This window comes from Condylostylus longicornis, unplaced genomic scaffold, assembly GCF_029603195.1.
Source record: "Condylostylus longicornis isolate FDR11 unplaced genomic scaffold, ASM2960319v2 ptg000009l, whole genome shotgun sequence".
Classification (NCBI taxonomy): domain Eukaryota; kingdom Metazoa; phylum Arthropoda; class Insecta; order Diptera; family Dolichopodidae; genus Condylostylus; species Condylostylus longicornis.
This window is the reverse complement of record NW_026577978.1, coordinates 3,306,105-3,327,396: the sequence shown is the minus strand read 5'-3', so window position 1 is coordinate 3,327,396 and position 21,292 is coordinate 3,306,105. Positions and strand designations below refer to the sequence as shown.

General features: G+C 21.7%; 2 protein-coding genes across 2 annotated transcripts; both read left to right on the top strand.

Moving 5' to 3' along the window:
• The first annotated feature begins 13,175 nt into the window (after window positions 1-13,175).
• LOC129618553 (uncharacterized) lies at window positions 13,176-15,075 on the top strand. The gene is made up of 3 exons (XM_055533362.1): window positions 13,176-13,301; window positions 14,147-14,532; window positions 15,043-15,075. The coding sequence occupies exons 1-3, from the start codon at window positions 13,244-13,246 to the stop codon at window positions 15,073-15,075; spliced, it is 477 nt and encodes a 158-aa protein (XP_055389337.1). The 5' UTR covers window positions 13,176-13,243.
• An 876-nt stretch (window positions 15,076-15,951) lies between these two features.
• On the top strand, window positions 15,952-18,348 carry LOC129618626 (uncharacterized). The gene is made up of 2 exons (XM_055533477.1): window positions 15,952-16,129; window positions 17,639-18,348. The coding sequence occupies exons 1-2, from the start codon at window positions 16,075-16,077 to the stop codon at window positions 18,043-18,045; spliced, it is 462 nt and encodes a 153-aa protein (XP_055389452.1). The 5' UTR covers window positions 15,952-16,074; the 3' UTR covers window positions 18,046-18,348.
• The last annotated feature ends 2,944 nt before the right edge of the window (window positions 18,349-21,292 follow it).

Sequence of the window (21,292 nt, the reverse complement as noted above, 5' to 3'; positions counted from 1 at the left end):
TTATTTAATAAACTCAAAAGAGTTTTCTATTTAAATTTTTTTTTTTAAAATCTAAGTACAATTTAGTACAGACATTACGCATCCTAAAAATATGCACATGAAAATAAATTAAGCTGAAAAAATTTAAGTTCATTGGTACTTAACAGTAGTACTATAGGTTTGGTATTGAAAAATCATACGGACATGATAATCTTTTACAAATTTTATAAAATAATTTTTGAATTTTTAAAATTTAACAAAAAAAAAACGAGCTAGCAATCTAATTACCTTTGCTTACGAATAAGAAATGTATTTATTAATATCGGAAACTGATAAAATTAATGATTATACTAGAAATAAAGATATGGAAAAGAAAAGCTAAAGATAAGTATTAGGAATGTACTGACATTTACTTGAAAAGAGTAATTTTCTTATTATTAGTCTTTTTACACTTCTACAAAAAAATTTTTCAAGCAAAATAAGAGATTGTGAGTTAAATTGTAGTATATAATTATTAGACCGACTGACTGACAGTTCGATATTGCTGTGAAAATAGTTTATTTACGATTTTCTACCGAAGTATTTTATTTAAGTGCGTTTCCACCGAAAATATTTCGTGCCATCACATAACATCTCTTATTGTATGTAATGGAGTCAGTGAAAATTAATGTAAGTTTGAACTCTTTAAACTAAATCTATAGTTTTTAATATTATTTACGTTTTTATGATTCACAGCTAACATAATAAAATATAATTAAATTTTATAGTAATTCAACTTATTAAATACTGTCACTATTAAAAATACTATATTAAATGACGTCTGTATGTCATATTTACTTTCAAACTAATCGTTGCTCAAAACGTCATTTTGTGTAAATAAACGACGTATGTACTTCGTAAAATTTCAATTAATTATGTGTGGCTTGGTAAATATCATCAAGTTTTCTGAGTTATTCGCAAAATTTTTGAGTTCTAAATAAATAGACGAGAAATCAGATTAAACTCGATTGCAAATATGATTCGGAAAAGATTTACAGTTGTGAAAACATACAGATAGCATATGAGGAGTATTTATAAGAATGTGGATAAAAATAGAAAAAAAATTATTTTTCTACAGTACCTACCATATGCTTTTTTTTTTCTTTTTCCAAATAATAATTGTAGACGTGAATGAATTTTTTAAATATTATTTTTAAAATTTAAATTTAAAATTTACCATAATCTTTAATCGTAAGATGATAATGTTATTATGAAAAAAGAAAATAACCCTTATTCATTCAAAATACAATAATATCTTGATGATTAAAAACAATATTCTAAAAAATGTGATAAGATACAAAATGATTACATTTAAATAGCTGCAATAATTATAAAATTTTATTGTTATTTAAAGCAGTTGTATTAAATCTACAACAAAGAAGTTATGTATACATTGTTGTAATTAAGGGGGTTAATATTATAATAATGTACCTATATGTTACTTAATATGCCTCTATATGTGTATTTTATAAATGATTGTTTAAATTCACGTACTTCTGGTAGTACTATTTTATATGCATACAACAAATACGTAAATATTATAGATTAAGTTTTGATTAAAACAAGTACCAAATATAGTCCTACTCCTGATAATCAATGTATGTATATGTTTATATGTAATTATATAGTAAATTGAAAAATAACGGAAAAATTTTGTTTTGTATTCATGCGTACCGTAAATAGAGAGATTAAACAATTTAATTTAAGAACGTAATAATCGATTAATTATATACTAGTATTGGATGCTTTCAGAAAGAACGTAGTTTGCAAATAGAATGCTGATTATATGTTTTAGGGGGAAGGAGAAGCTTCTATGAACTTAAAAATTGACAATTTTACATATGATATTTTCTTTATGTATTATGTGACATGGCTTTATCTCCCGGAAAAAAATGTTCGTAATAATTCCTATGGATTAACACTTTTGTAAATAGACTGGTGTATTTGGGTGTTTTTGGGTATAGAAAAGAATAGTTGTGAAACGTACAAGGAACAATTTCATTATTTCAAGTTATAATATTGATTTATGCTAAATGCTAATAATTGATGGTTTGTGTCTTCGATATATCATTGCGTTCAAAGTAAAGTACAAAGCAATTTTTTTTTAAATTTTATAATTAACATTTTAATTTATTAAAAGAGCATTTTAGTATCCCATAATATAAATATTGTGCACTTACGACTAAATATTTTCAATTAGTGATTTTCAGAGATTTTTGACTTCCCTTCGAATCAAAATTAAATCAAATGTTATTGGTAAATGAAGATAAACTACATCCAAAAAGTGAGATTTCAAATTGAATTTTCTATCTATAACAAAATAATTTTTAACTCATATTTCTCAACTAGAGAGTTTATAAAATTTTACACTGCAATTATGGTTTCTCATTTATACGATCACATATGCGACCACATAACTTGCAAATTTTTGACTGATCATTTAACATTTACCCGAATAAAAATTTCATATGACTTTGTATTTAAATAAATGATTATGTTTGAAAAATTTGTTTTTATGTAATTCCGAGATATTTTATGAGGTGGTCATTTTAAATAATAGTCTCTTGGAAAATTATAAGCTCATTGAAAAATTACTACAAATAAATATGTTAAAGATATTGTTATCGGTATACCATCATCCAACTATCACAAATACTTTGTAGAAACTGAATAAATTGATTAAAATTTCTATTCCGGACCGGATGAAAAATTTTATATTTTAAATTATCGACATATTAAATGCATTTTTTTCCAGGTCTTTAGTTCTGGATCTGAATGACTTGCACTCGTTAATCGTCTAACATAATTGTAAATATTTGAATATACCTATACGAAATTCACCTTAGGTCTAAAATTAAACAAAAAAATTTAGTTCCTGATAGCTTTTATCATGAATATTTACGCAATCTTATTTAATAAAAGACCACTAACATGACTCACAAAATTACTTTTAAAAATTTTTTTAGAATTTTAATGTTTAATTGAAAAGTTCTTTTATGATTAACTTTATTGATAATCAACAAAATATTTTATTATGTACCTTGAAATATTTTCTTTTCGTATATAAGAAAATGACTAATATTTTTTTTTCAAATATAAATTAAGATTTTAATTTTTATTTGAAAGATATGTTATTGTTAATTTTATTTATAGAACACCGTCTGTTATCTATAGTTTAATTATTTTTTATAAATGAATTCTATTTTAAAGGTCTTTCTATATGATTACTAGTCCTGAACAGTTTATTTTCATATATTGTAGAAAATACATAATAAAATGTCTTTCTTTCTTAATATTTTAAGAAATTTTGAAAGGTTTTATAAGAAAAATTGTGATTAATATATCCCTATACATCAAATAAAAATTCCCAATTTCAAAAATATATAATGTACCCTATTTTAATGTACTTTTAAGTTCTTAGTATGTAGGTTACCTTTAACAATGAAATATTCTCATTCTCTTGTACTTATGTTGTGATATCGAGTAAAAAATGTACTTATGTTGCGATACTTATCTTATCAGATAGACTTAATTATAGAAGCTGATTACTGCAAACATAATTGTGATATTAAATTTTTGATTTTACTCAACTAATTCAATTAATACTTATAATTAACAATTAGATCATTTTATTAATTATTCTACTTGTGACGATTATGAAATATTAAGAACAATTTGAGTAAATCATTTTTAAGGCAAATTAGATTACAAAAGTGATTACTAATTTAAGAATTTCTTACATTATTTGTAAGAATTTCTTACATAATCTTTTGGGGGTTTGATATATTCATTATTGCTTAAAATTTTTGTAATTCTAAAGTAATTATACGAGTTCTAAAGTAACTATACGAAAATTTCAATTACAATAATGAGTACAATAAATCAATATAAAATCGAAAAATGTACACAATATAATCGCATGTATAACACATAAAAAGGTTAAATAAATATTATTAACAAAAATTTTAAAAATAAAAAAAAAATTCAAGTTATTGATTTATTATCGCTAAAGCTATGTGAAATTTTTGCAATAAGTCAAAAATGAACTTGAGCAAAATAAAACGCGTGTAATTTTTTATGTTTTTTATCTTTTAACAGTTCATATCATTTGTTGTCTATAGTCTAGAAAGAGGTCAAATTTCAATATTTTAAAAACAAATATTTCAATACAACTGTACTAAGAATTTTTTTGAGAATCAAAGTTTTTAAAATATTGTCAACTTAAATGATTTTCTGTTAAATTTAATGAGAAATTTCTAACTTTAACGTTGTAAATTTTTCAAAAACAAATATGGATGCTGGCTGCTGGGACGATAAGGAGACGGCAATACGTGTGAATGTCTTGTTCTGGACATCAGGAGGCATCAGATGATTTGGGCGGGGTTTTCTATGTGTTTACGAACCCATATGTTCAACTTTCTATGAGTAATATCTCCGGTTAATTACTTGGGACTAGGAAAGTATAATTGAATATGAGAGGGCTACAATAAGCGACGGTTGGGCGCGGTTGTTGAAGAGGAGGAATTATTTTGCTCACATGTCTCTTTAGTAATTTACAATTTACAATATACTAGATGTGATCAATAATGTTAATTATGTAATAATAATATTAATTTTAAAGTTATTTATTAAAATATTTCTAAATTGATTAAAAATTAGTTCTATGTTTCAATATACTTTTTCTACAGTATGGTATGGGTGTGGATTTTTTGAAGTAGTGAAACTTTGAATAAAATATATTGTTTTAATTATTGTAGTTCGAATTTTAACAAAAATATTGTTTAAAAAGTTCCATTTTCCAGACATCATGTATAAAATTTTTCAAAAATTTAGTTTTGTTTTCGATCACTTATTAAAAAGAATACAGCCATTTTAGAAAATTTTGCTATTGAAATTAATAAAATTCAAAGAAATTAAAAACTTTTATACGTCTATCAAATAAGCAGAGTAGGTAAGGGTTAAATTGAAATTTTGTGAAAATCTTTAAAAAATTACTAGAATTTGTAAGTTTAAGGGAAAATTTATAAGTTATTTTTGTTATTGGAACCGTTTTCTATTATTATTTTTTTTATGTATATGAATACTCGTACGAAATATAATTAGAATTATGTAACAATATTTTGTATAATACATTAATATTTTATAAAATACAAATGTGTTATGCAAAAACTGTTTATAATATGTTGTATGTATACAATATACAAGTGCACAATATATAAGTGCCATTATTTAAAATACAATAATTTTCATAACAATTTTATTTGATAGAAAAACAAAATCTTAATTTTATTTTTTAAGCACGTTCAATTTATATATATATATTCAATTTAATATTCATTTATACAAATCGCACTTAAATATTCATATATGTATATATATGCATATTGTGAATAAGTAATTATAAAATTTTCGGAAAGTAAAACCACATTAATTTTTTATTGCAGTATAGGTACCCAAACTAATTAAAATTTTCGTTTAAATGAGTACATATATGAATTATAAATTTGACCCTTTATTTTCATTCTGTATACATTTTTTTTTGCATAATTTAGTCATCATTCGTAAGTGCTGTGTGCATATTTAAAAAATTAAAAATTTTTTATTTAACACGAAATCCATATAAGATCAATTTCTATTAAATAATATTTTTAGTCTTACAAAATCCTAAATGCTAAGATAATCAAATAATTATTGTATATAACAGTTATTTGTAAAATAAATATTAAAGTGAAAATGTTAAGAATTTATTCAATCATTTTATTAATTTGTATCACTTGTTTCATAGGTTAGTAATTAAAAAATATAACATAAAAATAATTAAATTGGAAATTATTAGTGCGTTTTTACAGTATAACAGATTTAAATTATTAAAATAATTTAAATGTAATTTTTAATTTTAACTGCACAATAGTTCTACCAATAATTTAATATATAAAAATATTAACAGAAATTGGAGTGGGGATGTTGACTTGTCATACTGCATACAAATTACTTTAGATTAATGGAATATGAATATAGTGCAAATCTTAAATCTTAAATGTTAGCAATGAATAAAATCATATTGAATAAGCGAAAAATTTATTTATAGTGTTAATATATTTCGTAAATTTTTTTTTGAAAAACATATGAAGTTACGAAGCAGTTTACCCATTTTAGTCCCTGGCCGCTTTGGTATAATAAATGAAACTCAAAAAACTTTAATGTGGTAACAGCACGTAACCAACTGCCCTTTAAATATTTATTTGAAATTTTAAGAAATCTATAAGAACTTTCTAGTTAACATATCTGCCAAAATGTCAATTTGTTTCTCAGTATTAGAGCATTTGAGATTCACTTTCTGTAGGCAGTCAGTTTCGTTCATTACTCAAATATAAAACTTTAAGGATAATTTGCCAAGTAGTTTTTTATTTTAGATATATAATATACATATGTATGTATATGTCAAAATGTAAAAATTTTTTGAAATTACATGCATATTACAACAGTTCACATTCCAATTTACTTAAATGAATATAAATTAGTAATTAAACCATGTTTTACAAAATTAATATTAAATTTTTATTTTTTTTTTATTTACAGAATTAAATGCTTTAAAATGCTATGAATTCACAGGAAAAATTGATCTTAACAAAAATAATGAAAATTTTCCATCTCAAATCTGTGATGATGAGAATGCAAATTATACAATTAATTTATTAGAAAGATTTTTTGATAATGTACCAAAAACAATTACAAAAGATCAATATAGATGTATTGCTATATATTTTATAGATGACCATGATGAATACTTACACCAGGCATGTACTTATGATATAGATATGTGTGATATGACATTAAAAGAACAGTACAAAAGTAAATCGGATTCTCTAAAATGCAAACAATGTACATATGATAATTGTGCTACAAATTCATCAGCAAATCGTTTAACCAATTTATCATCGAAAGAAATATTTTTTGGAACCGTATTAATTTTATTAATGTTTATAACAACAAATATTTAATAAATGAAATTGATAAAATGAAATGAGTTAAAAGAAAATAAAATTTTGTATATCCTTTATGTACGAAAATTAATTATAACTTATGTAGATACATGAATATATTGTATGTATGGATCTTTTTTTAACATAAATATAATTATCTAGACTTTTAATTTTAATAGAAAATTTAAATTAAATTGAAAAAACTATAAGCTTTCAATACTTTCTGTCAACAGATAACATTGTAATCGCTTGTGTGTATTTTTGTGGAAACAAACTTGTTTTGCTATTCAATAGTTTCCTTATCAATTCCCAACAAGCTTTGAAGCGCCATTTTTTTCTGCAAATATACATATATTTTTTAAATCAATATTTGAAATTTTTCTAATGCAACATTTACTAATTCTTCTTAAACTTAATATAATCAAAAATGCTGTTATTTTAATATTTTTTATAATATTACTGCTAAGCTAGTAAAACAAAATATAAAAATCAGCTGATTGCACTTTAAAAATATCAAATATTTTAGTGCTACCAACTTTCGTTTGCGCCGGCTTTTAAAAAATCGAATGGCAAATTGGACAAAATTCGATTTTCCTTACAAATAATTTACAGGCATTGGGTTGGCTGTTTATAAGTAATTCAAATGTGTATTTTTCAAATTTTAATCGTTTCAATCTAAATTCATCGATATATAAACAGTGTATAAAAAACTTGTTTACATTTTAATATTATTAATATATGTAGAAAATTAGTTTTCATTACAAAAATTCTGCAACAGCAAAAAATAGTTGAAAGTTGCTGAAAACAAATATTTTTCGAATATGAATTCGAAATTAGTTAGAGTTGATAATAAATATTTTTAATTATCGAACTAAAAGCAATCTGTTGAATGAACTTATAATTTTTAATATAAATATAAAAAATGTACCCAATATAGATTCTACTTTCGCAGAATATACAATATATTATGTAATTTAGATTGCTACTGATTTTGTTGATTTTTTTTACAAAAATGCAAGATATAATTTTTTTTTTTTTATTGTCACTCTATAGTCTTCCTATTCACAATAGTATTTACTGATATGTCAAAATTTTATTATATGCACAAAATGTTATTTTATATAATGTACTTAGTGAATAGGGAAATTTTATTTTATAAATTGAAATTAGTTTAATTTATTTAGAAGTACTTGTAAACTTAATTAATATACATACATACATTGTATTATTATTAATACAGAAGTATTGATAAAAGTATTTCTTAGCAGTACCAAATTTAAAATATGTTAGATACCTTCCAAAATATTAATTTATATTCATTATCCATTATTTAATATATATAAGAAGCTATTATAATTTTTTTTGTTCAGAAAATAATATGTAAATAATATTAATCTAAATTAACATTTTAAAATAAATAAGTTTGTAAAGATTAAGCATAATAATAATGCCTTATTAAATCATTAAAGTGATAAAAGTAATTTTCTATTAAAAAAAATATTTTTTTTAAGTTAAAGTTTGAATTCCAGGTGAAACTAAAAAAAACTTGCACAAAATATATGCTATCAGCTGTTTTCTAAGATTAATTTGAGCACATTGTGTAAATGTTTATACAGACTTTCTCATTGCTATTTCATTTTCACCTCAATGCCATCTAGTATCAAATACATATTCAGTTTATATCAGAATCACATCAGTTGTTGTGTCGTTGTTATACTGTTGAACTATAGCTATACATTTTTATATTTTTTTGCTAGCAAAGTATAATAATAATATTGTTAATTAAAAAATGCTAAATAAATTTTTGGTTACTGTTGTAATTTTCTTTTTTATACATAATATAGGTTAGTAAATTAATAAAATATGAACATTGAAAAGATCTTTTAAAAAGTTGAAATTTTTAATAATTAAAGTTAAAAGAACACTGTGCCAGTGAAGTTGTATATTTGCATTGCCAAGTATATCTAGATTAGATACATATTTACGTGCAATGCATACAGACAATTATGTAACTGTGCTAACCGGCTTTTTTTTTATTTTAAAAAATAAATCCAAATAATTTTGTGTTATTCACCCTAGCTAGGTAATGTCTACATAAATTTATCTTTAATAATTAAGTGAGCGTATAGTGTAACTTTTGGAAAAACTTTTGCGTAGTGCCGAATTTATCGGGTATATTTCGATAAAGTTTAGATTTTTGATAAAACAAATTGATTTGGATAAAATGTTTTCATAATAAATTTGTTAAATGTCGTTTTTAATTAAGAATAAAGAAAAAAAAAGCATTCATGTGTACTTAACATAATAATATATATACATATGTATGTATGTACACACACAAAAAAGTTATCAGTGATACATTGTTTTGTTTTAACGGGAATTCCCCGAAATTAATTTGACAAGAATAAATTTGTAGGTTATTATAATAGAAGATTGAATCTTTTATTTTGTTTTGCTATGCACTTACACACAAATCCAGAGACTATTTACTTATATGTGTATATAAATGTAATGAAATGTCATAGATATAATGGACGCGGCGTGAATGCTTTTTTTAATAAAAGAAACAATAGTGAGACAGTAGTTTTTTTATGTATAGAGTGACCATTTATTGTGAGTTTCTATTAAAAACTAATAGAAAATAAAATAAAAGATTGACAAAAATTAAGTATTAGAAAATTGTTAGCTTAAGTAAAATGAGACTAAATCTTAAATTAAATCTGAATCAGATAAAAATCTAATGTTTAATCGAAATCTGACATCAGCTTAAAATTTTCTGCCAGATTTTTAGAAACAATAGAGAGAACTAAATAAATAATTTTAATATTAGATAAAGATTTCAAATACATATTATGTAAGTATGTATTTAAAATAATATTGTCAAAAGTTCGACATAAGTAAGATATAAAATTAATCTTATGTTTAAATGCTTATTAGGTTTTATTTTATATTGAATTTTAATAAATATTGATGTGTAAATAGCACAATAAGTATTTCTATGATTTATAAATTATCGTTTCAAAATAGGAAGTTTGATCTAAAAACTAGAACTATTTATGTATATTTTATCGAAGTTGGAAACAGAACAAGAGCGATTTTGCGGGGCAAAATCTCAAAATTCCTATGGAATATCTGCTTAGAAAGAAACGAAAATTCATTGCTTTCGTCCTCTTTTTATACAGAATTAGAAGCAAACCGATAATATTTAATAATATAACCAAATAAATATGTTCCACATCTACTATTTAAATTATTTGCACTTAAAGCCGAATTAATTTACAAATATTTATAAATTATGTAATTATGTACTTATGAATGTTTCTCTTTTTTTTTTGATTTTAAGGCCATCCAGTTTGCTCGGATGTGTTACTAGAATGTTACAAATATTTTGATGATGACCCTAAGGATGTTAAAATGTATAAAAAAGTAAATTGTAGCAATACGGAAGCCGATGAAACCACAGAATGGTTACAAACATATTTTGAATATGAACATGTAAAAAAGAAAAGTTCATTTAAATGTTTTACAATAGCACTGAAACGACATTTTAGTCCTAATCAGCTTGTATATAAGGGCTGTTCATATTCCGCCACAGCTTGCAATATAACGTTAAAAGAACCGTACATAGATTTTCTATTTGGTGATTGTAAACAATGCGATACACAAAATTGCAATGTTTAATCGAATATAAATTTTATTAAAAAAAAAAAAAACAAATTTTCTTAAATATAAAAAAATTTATGTATGTATGTAGGCCTAGGTACCTACCTACATAAAGTATTTATACTTAATAGTTATGTATGTTTAATATTAAGCAATTAAATATTTAAAGAAAAAATTAATAACATATGTAAGTTTTATTGTAGTTTTAAAGAATATAGTATAATATTAAGCTCTTACAAATTATAAGACACGTAGATATTTTAGTATTTATAGACAATTTGATGATATTCGGAATCAATAAAAATGGTAGGAATTTCTCACTTTCTCAAAAGTGACTGAGAATTTTAAAAAATTTCCTTTTTTAACAAGTTCCCTGTCCGCTGAGCCACATATGATTCAGGAAAGGTGCGCTTGATAAGCACTGATACGTTCCTGAGTCATATGTGCGTCAAGGGGTATATGAAACGTCTAAAGCAAATTATTCGACTGGACGTAACGGAACTGTACAGTTTCTCACGTGCTGGTACGATAATAAAGTAAAGAAAAACGCCGGGCCATACGAAAAAATATTTTTATTTTACGCAGAAATCACAAATTATTATATATGTTGCAGGTCTACCTACATCCGTTTTCTTTTTTAAATTATTATTATTACTAAAGCTATTCTATGACTACAAAAAAAAAAAAACAAATTAAGTGTTAATCGAGAAAAGACAATTCTATTTGATAGTGAGTAAAGCTGGCTGAAAAAGTGAGATACATAGTCTGGTTATAACAAATATATGTACATAAATTGCATCTTGAAAAACATTTTATTATACTATAAGGTAATTTAATAATTTGGATTTTATCATTAACACCTTATATTTTATTATTAATTTATTAATGTATTTAAGAATTTTCAGTTGTAGTCTTAAGGTATTCAAAATATATTTAAGTTCTCTAAATTTTTTTCTTAAAGCTTATTGAATATTTTTTTTACTTTCAATTAATTAATCCATGATTAATAAATTGTTTGATGTGTTCCTACATATGCCTATAAATTTTTGTTTTATACTATTATACTCGTAATATAATTAAATATATGTAAATTCAAAACATTTGTATTAATAAAATATTAATGATAAAAATTTTCATCTGGAATTGTTTTTTTTTTTTAATGAAAATTTTATTGTATTGGTTAATGAACTCGGTTGAAAAGTAAAGTTTTTACGATTTTTGTTTTTCTACAATTATTGTGTTTAAAATTTCATTTATTAAAAATTTTATATTTATATTTAAAAATTTATTTTATATTTTTAGCTTGTGCCGCAGACAATAAAAATAAGAAGACGTAAACTCTCACACAAATTTCAAGAAAAAGAATTTCATATGGTGATGCTTAAATCTCAAAAGAAAAAAAAACCGGGAGAGGCAAAGAGTTATGATTAACTTTTTCAAATAAACTTATATTGGAATAATATATAAAATTACATTGGTTCCTATTTTACATAACTATAATTTTGTATGGGAACTGATATAACTCACATAATTATTTTGAGATGGGAGCTTGTGCATTGTTTTGGAACTGAAGTGTATCTCAATATGACGAAAACTGGATTTTCCTTGAAACATGTTGTTTAATAAATCGAAAACAAAAAAAAAAAATTTTTGTAGCAATTTTAGTTTTTTATGTTTAACAGTAAACAAATTTACATATTGAGTACGGTCTTTTAATAATTAGTTTTTAAGTTTTAACCAGATTAGTTTAGTTAAATAATAAAAATTATAATGATTAATGTACTAAGTTCAATATGAATGAATCTATTCAATATGATTCATTATTTTTTCGGAATAATTTGTGCACTTCAATAAAAATTTTTTACAAATATTAGGAATACTTTTTTGTGTTTGTTTATTTTTTAAGAGATAATAAACATAGAGATGTAAGTTCTTGATCTAATTTAAAAAAAAGATTCGTTACTGACCATATTAGAACAAAACCTAATTAATCACTTACATTCTGTTATTCTGTTCTGTTAGTCGCATGACTTTGATGTGAGTAATTACAATGAAATCCGAAATATTTTCCAGTAATGTCGGATTTCTTCAAGTCAGGCTACTAACAGAATATGGGTGATAGATTTGGTTTTGTTCTAACATGTATACATTTTTGTTTTTTGTTAAAATTTGATTGAAATTTCAAAAAAGTTTCATTTGACTCTAAAAATGTTGTCTGGGAGTTAAAATATAGATGTTAATGTATTAACGCTTAAATTATTTTATAAACCAATCTCCTTCCTATACAATACTGAATCATACAATATTTTTATTATTTTATTTATATTTTTATTTTGAAATCATTAATTTTTGACTGATCCAATTTATTATCTTATCGAATTATGATTGTAAAAGATATAGAGAAATTTTGATAAAATGTAAAAAAAAAAATATTAATAATAAATTAAATAAATTTACATATAGTCATAATTGTATTAATATTCAATATTTTTAGACGGAAGTCCTGTTGCTGGTGCTTATAATTTATTTTATTTTATTAAATAAAAAAAACGAATATTTAAATTGAAAAAAAAAAAAAAATGATTTTTCGTACATTTTTGGGAACATTTCTTATTATTCTTTCTATTTATATTATAAGTAAGTGTTATATTAATATTGTTGTATAATTAAATATTTAAAATGAATAAAAATTTATGTGATTATTAAATCAAAAAAATTAATAAAAAATTTGTGTGCATATATACAGTAGACATTATGTAATACATAAGAAGTTTTAAGAGAATTTAAATTATTTTATTTCTAGTTGAACTAATATTAAAAAAGATTATATTTAAAAATATTAATAATTAATTAATTTTATTTATGTAATTGCATCTATATTTTCAATATTATGTATTATGTTTAAATTTAATTTTTAATTCATAATAAATCTGTTCAATTAGCAAATATTAAAATACAATATTTAAAAAAACCGTGTGCGGTTTGTTGCAACAAGTTCTATTCAACGAAATCAATTCAATTTTTAATAAAACTCATTTTTATTAAACGCTTTTAATTCGAATAACTTTATTATTATCTCGTCAAGGTATCGTTTTATTTCAAGATAATTTGAAGTGAAAAATTTTGCTGATATATAATGTAGATATACGAGTATATTTCAGAAAATTTCAAAAATAGCTATAATGTTGCAATCAATATTTCATAATCAAATTTATACATTCATTATTATTTTTTTTAATTTTGCATATAAATCATAATGATATTTATAAATCGTAATAATGATTTTTGAAATTCTGTAAAATTAAATACTTTCATTTTTTTTTTATGAAAAATAACTCATATGATTTTTGGACAATTTCACCTTTTAATTTACATATGAGTTATTTTTATGTATAAGTACATTTTTTTGGTATCATTAATCTACTTAAATGAGAAAATCAATTTTAATCAATTTTTTTTTTCTTATATATTTTAATAAATAGGTTCAAATGCTTTAAGATGTTATACATATCAAGGTATTAATCAAGGTTTTAATAATACATACCCAAATAGAACATGCACTTATATGGAAGCCGATCAAACAAAATTAATGTTATATCAATATTTTGAAAATGCTCCAACAAAACTTACAAATGATTTTAAATGTATATCAATTGGATATAGAGTTAATAATGATTATAGAGAACAAATTTATAAAGGATGTTCATATAATGTTAAAACATGTGGATTAAAAGTTAGACAACCATATAAATCATTTAAATTTACACATTGTAAACAATGTTCATGGGAATTTTGTAATTATAATCCAGCAAATAGATCTATTGGCCAATTGAATATAATAGGAATTTCATCAATATTTGCATTTTTAGTAAAATTAATTTATTAGTTATTGAAAATATTAAAAAGTTATTTTAATAAATATATATATTATTTGTTTTAATTAAATGTGTGTAATTTTTTTACCTTTTTATCTAACTACTAAAAATTTATTATAAAAAAATTAAATAAATATAGAAATGAGACATATAACGTATATTATGGTTTTTTTTTTATCTCCAAAGTATAGTAATATTTCCCGCCTTCTAAATACAGAGAAGTACGTAGTAGTTCTGTATTATTAGTAAGCTCTGTATTCTGTAAATAATGCCAAAATACTTCTCAAATATATAAATGCGTCATTCAAAATATTTTTAATATACAAAATATTGATAAATTCATTGATAACGAATATGTTATAATATTTTACTATTATTGTATATACAAAAATTGTAATACATACATAATGTAAATATTATACTTTATCGAATGTTATTTAGGTAGGTTACAATGAATTTCGTCATTTCGGCAATAGTTTGTATCAATATTAAAAATTTTACAGGACGACATAGATATCAAGAATTTTCTAAATTAAAGAAGATTTCAAAATTACAGTAATATGCGCTAACATTAATGCACAATTCAAGGAGAATGCATTTTATTAATTACTGATTTTTTTTTTTTAAATTGGTAGTATATGGATGCATATATGTATGTATATATGAAACACAGCTATTTTAGAGAATTTTAAGGGCTATCGTTAAATTCCTATTGTTTAATGTCCTTTGTTAAATATTAAATACTTATTTTTCAATTATGTTTATAAAACTAAGAACACATGTATTTTATTGTATTAAAAGAGCAATAATTAATTAAGTATTTAAGTATTAATTATATTTAAGTAACAAGTAATTATTTAAGTATTATTTATTAAAAATTTACTTAAAATATGGTCATCAATTACAAATATATAATTATATATTATAAATATAAATGCATATTATGTATGTAGGTATTCCCATATCGCCTTTGACATAAAAATAATTTTTATATTGAAAAAAAACAAAATTTTTGTTGTTAATTGAATTATAAAATAAAATAGGTATTATAAATTCAATAGAAATATTTAAATATTTACCTGATATATCGCTAGTTAATTGTACAATTAATTCAATATTGAATATTAAATTGATAATTATTTTTTACAAGAGCTTTTAATTTTTTTATTACTAGAAAACGAAAAAAAACTTCAGTACACAACAATCAAAAAAAATTTTAGAATTTTTTTTTTATCTTTTTACCTATAAAAACTCAATACAAATCGATTTTCATTAAAATTAAGAATATTATCTTATCATTTAAAGTATAGGCACTATACGCGATTCACTACAAATACAAAAAAAAAAAAACCCTAGAATAATCCTCATTCCCAAAAATTTTGAATAAATATAAAAAGTTTAATTTAATACTACCTTAGTGTGTGATTACTAACCAACAGGTTAAAAAGTTAACAACAAAATTTTCGAGCTTAAAAAAATTTAACAAAAAAAAATAACAATATTTAATATTTAATTAAAAAATAAGAAAAAGAAAAATGTTTAAAAAAATTTTAATAGCTGTTTTTGTTATTTTTGCTGCTTACCTTATAGGTGGGTAAAACAAAAAAAAATGCAATTTTTATTATTACAAGTGTTTAAGTACTATTTTTCATAAATAATAAAACTCCAATTTTTGTGCTATAAAAATAATTGGTGAAACTAAATATTAAAATAATTTTAAAATATTATAAAAAAATTTATTTGAATAAAAAAAAAAAAAAACAAAAATTTTAAAATTTTTAATAAAATATTTTGATTTTCTTTTCAATGTTATATAATTATAACATATTATAATAGAGCAAAATAAATTGAATAAAATAATTTTAATAAAATAATTTGGTGTTTGAAAATAATTAAAAAAAAAATTCCTAAAATTTCTACATGGGGAAAAATTTTTTTTTTTTTCAATTTTTAATGATTTTTAATAAATAAAATTAAATTTGAATTCTAAATTTTTAAAATTTTGATTATATATAAGTATATAAACAAAAATATTATACTATATATACTGAACCTATAAAATAATAACCAAAAACAAAAATATTAATTTCAAATTTTATAATCACAACTATTACACTGAATAAATTTTCAAACTCTATAATTTTAAACTCTATACTATAAATATGGATTGTTAATAAAAAAATAATCTTAAAAAAAATTTAATAATGATAATATGTGATTTCGGGATAATATATGAATTCGGGATAGTAATTTTCACCAATTTTATAATTTATTAATTTTGTTTTTCCAAGTATTATACACTCTTTCTATAAAATGCTGCTATTTTATTAGCCTCAGGAATAATAATGATTTGAACCCATCTTATAACTTAATAGAAGGAGATCATTTACCAAGCAATTCAAAACTTATTTTTGATAATATTATTCTATTATAAGAATTTGTAAAAAAATAATTCTGTTTTGAAATGAAAAATTTTATAAATGAAATTTTATTATAATTAATTAGAGCGAATTAAAAGATGCTTAATATTAAAATCTAATAACCAATATGTAATGCTAAATCATAATAAGGTCTTATGTGATAAATCCTCTATCATTTTGTAAAAATTTTTGAAATCATTTGAAAGAAATTCGAAATTATATTATTTCTATACTATTCATTTAAAATATATTGATTTTAGATTAAAGAAAATTTTATTTTCTAAAATATTGTAGTATAATTGTAGTATAATTATTTTTATTTAATTATATGAAATCGGTAGGATTTTTTTCTATTAAATGTCAATTATTTTAAATTTTTTTTTGTATAATTTTGATAGAGGATTTTTACCCTTCTTAAGCCGTTGATAAATTATTTGCTTATTTTTATAACTTCTCGGCTTATAAATAATATTATAAGACCAAGAATTTTGTTTATTCACCAGTCTTAGCAATTATTAAAAAAAATTTCATAATTCTTTCAAAAATTGATTTCTTTTTTTTTTTAAATATTTCCTTTTATTAATTAATTACAATTCATTATAAATATTTATATTATAATAATAAGATTTCTTTTTTTTTTGTTCTTTTAATTTATGTTCATGTACCTACATATATATAGGTTTGGATGCATTAAAATGCTATTCATATGAAGGCGAATATAATGGAAATATGTCAAATTATGTTAATATAACATGTAATGATACAAATGCAGCTTATACTACAACACGACTTGCAAATACCTTTGAAAATGTAATAACAAATGTTACTGGAAATGAATTTTTATGTTTGTCAATTGCATTCAAAGATGGTAGTATTAAAAATGCTACAAATATGGTATATAAAGGATGTACATATAATGTAAAACATTGTGGATTAAAATTAAAAGAAGAAAGCAAAAATATGACTATCCAGCATTGTATACAATGTAATAAAGATGGATGTAATCCAGCTGGTCGTTCAGTTGCACAATTAAGTTGTATTGGAATATCATCATTTTTAGTTTTTCTTTTAAAATATTTTAATTAAATTAGATTTTAAAATTAATGAAACTATTATTTTTAATAAAAAGAAGAAAAACTTTAAAAATTTGGTTTTTTTTTGTAAATTTTCTAGAAAATCTTACTTTAAATTCATGAAATTTTTATTTGAATTATTAATGATTTGATCAAATTTATTAATTATGAAATTTAAAAGATATTCTTTTATTAAAATACGTTATTATTATAAATTTCAACTCATTAGAATTGTAATTACTCATAGTAATTGTAACTTTATAGTAATTATTACTGTAACTTCAATATTACTGTTAATATATATGGAATGTTTAAATTGGAGTTTCTATTCTATTGAAATTTTATTTTTTATATTGACATAAACATAATAGACACCATATAAAAAATTTTCAAAATCGGCAAGAAAAGAGTTGAAAACCAAATATATAAAATATAAATTCTTTTTTTTTTTTGTAAAGTTACTAAATAAAATTTATGACTATTTTACATTTTTAATGTTTATGAGAGAAAATAAGCTAATATGGTTATCATAAACCATTTATAATATGGTTAATGAGGGCAGGCAGGTCTATTAAATCCTTTTTATTGTTAATCCCATTAAATCGATTTCTAGCTGGCTTTTATTCATTCAATAATTTCATATATTAAAATATATTAAGCTATAATATTATATATTAGTAAGTATTAAGTATTGGATATTTTTTATAGTATGTGCAACAAGAGCAATCCTATACGATTGGAATACTACAGAATTCAGCTTATAAATGCCAATTGCTGAATTGTACGTATCGATATATATCGTATTTTTAAAGTTCCGATGTCAGAAAATATAACGTGATCTATACTATGTACTATTAAATTTTTTCTTTAAATAAAATAATCTTACTGACTTTAAAATTACAACTAAACTTAGTAAACTTACAGCTAAATATTCCTTATAATCATTTAACTATGAATTGTTCATTGATATCTTATTATACTTGAATTTTAAAGTCAAGGAATCTCATATCTCATATTATCTAATAAAGTAATAAAATATGATACTTAATAAAAAGTACTTTTGTTATTTCTTAATATAGTACCTACATAATATACAGGTACTTGTAAATTTACAATATTTTCAAGTTAATTTTACAAAATTATGTTATAGTTGCCACTTGGTTTGAATGATTTTTTTTTTGCAAGAACAATTGAATTAAATGACATAAATAAATATGTTTTTTTCTTATTAATTTATTTAATTTTTATCTTATATGTACGTCCTTATAAATGACCATATAAGTGTTAGTACTATTATCATTTTAATGGTTATTTAAATACAAAAAAAAAATTATCAACATTCTACTCATTTACAATTTACATTTATAATAGTTATCTTTAATATTTTAGATTAAATATAACATTGTTTAAAATTTTAAAATATTATAGATTAATTTGAAAACTTGTCTGTTTTTTTTTTTATTATAATAATTGAAATTTTAATTGAACTGTGATTTTGCCTATCAAAATAAATTCTAATGTAATCATAATAATCAAGAAAAATAAGGAATTTTTAATTTTGATAAATTGAATAATATTATGCGTTTGTAAATAAATTTAATTATATATTTTATAATTTTCACAATTTATTTTGTTATTCTTCACAAATCATTCATATTTTGTATAGAACTGTAAAAAATAATAACGCGATAATAATGTGATCTTTGAACTTTAAAAGAACGTAATGAAATAGAAGTAAAAATGATTTAAATTTTTCCAAAATTGAGATGAAGGATATTGATATGCATTTGTGTAATACTCGTACATAGAGTCTAATCATTAATTTTGAATGTGACCTAAATTCATTTTCAAATTTCCAAAACCGCTTTTATTTTCCGAAGAATGTTAATGTCTATTTTTCATTCTTAATAATAATTAATCACAACAATATTAATATTGTGGAATTGAAAATTATTTAGTTGGAAGTTAATCAAATTTTGAATTAAACTATTAAATTTATATAATTAGTTGTGTGTATAGAATATTAGTGTTAGAATTAGAAATAAATGCCTACAAAAATCCTTAAGAAAAGTGATAGTTTTTAAAATGTTGTAAAGCTGACTAAACTTCATTTTAGTTTAAATCCACTCCTAAATGCGCTATTTATACCATTCAAAGTGGAAAAACTGGAGTCTTATAGATAAATCTTGCTAAGATAAACTTTTTTTTTATAAACTTAGCTCATTGCTCTCTTATTGCTCTGTAGAAATCTGATTTTTTAGCTTAGTTTTTATTTTATATTATTCCTTAATAAAAAATTTATTTCGTTAGAATGATTTTTTTTTCTACATTATCACCCCCCCCCCCCCCCCCTCCCTTTCTCCACCAGTTATCGCTTCTGTAAATAAAGCAAATTTCACTTTATGGTAACTCATATATCTTTTCAATTCAAGTATTCGTTAATGCTAGATGTCGTCATGCTAAGAAATTTTCATGAAAACTAAACTTTAATATGAAAACACTTAAATTTTGTATTTTAGTTTATCTATCTATACATACTTCAATTATATTTATTTTACATATTTATTTACAATGATTGATTATTGCAAATAGATAAAAAAAAGCTTTACTGTTTTTATATTAATTACTTAATCATATTGCATTATAACTGTGATAATAGCAAATATCTTTTCATTTCATGAGAATTTTATAATTTCAGTTTAATAAGAAATTATAAAATTGGAATTATTAAATTTCAATAGTATGTATAAGTAGGCACTTATTTAATGTAGGCACTTATTTAATGTCAATAAGATATAAATTGCTATAATTCTGTTAAGCTTTTGTACAATAGTATTACAACATTTTTAATAAATTCTGATTTTATTAATTCTCATTTTATTTACTTGTTAAGTCTATACTACTTGCCCGTATTGTAGAAGATGGTAGCATTTTTCAAAAAATTTTGGGTTAAATATTAAAGGATTTTAAAAAGAAATTATGTTTTAATACTAAAAACTTAATATAAAACATTAAAAATTAATTAATTAAAATATAATAATTATAATAATTTAAAAAAAAACAGACGTCGCTTAAAAGAAGTTTAAATTATTTTAAATTTTACTTAAAAATTTTCTTATCATCACACTTTTTCTTTCTTATCAATATTGTACTTTTTCTACTCAACATAGCGACATCTGTTAGATAATTGTTATGTTTAAAATATTGTTAGGTGAGTAAGTTATGTTCAAGTAGTGACACATTTTTATTGAATTTTCAAT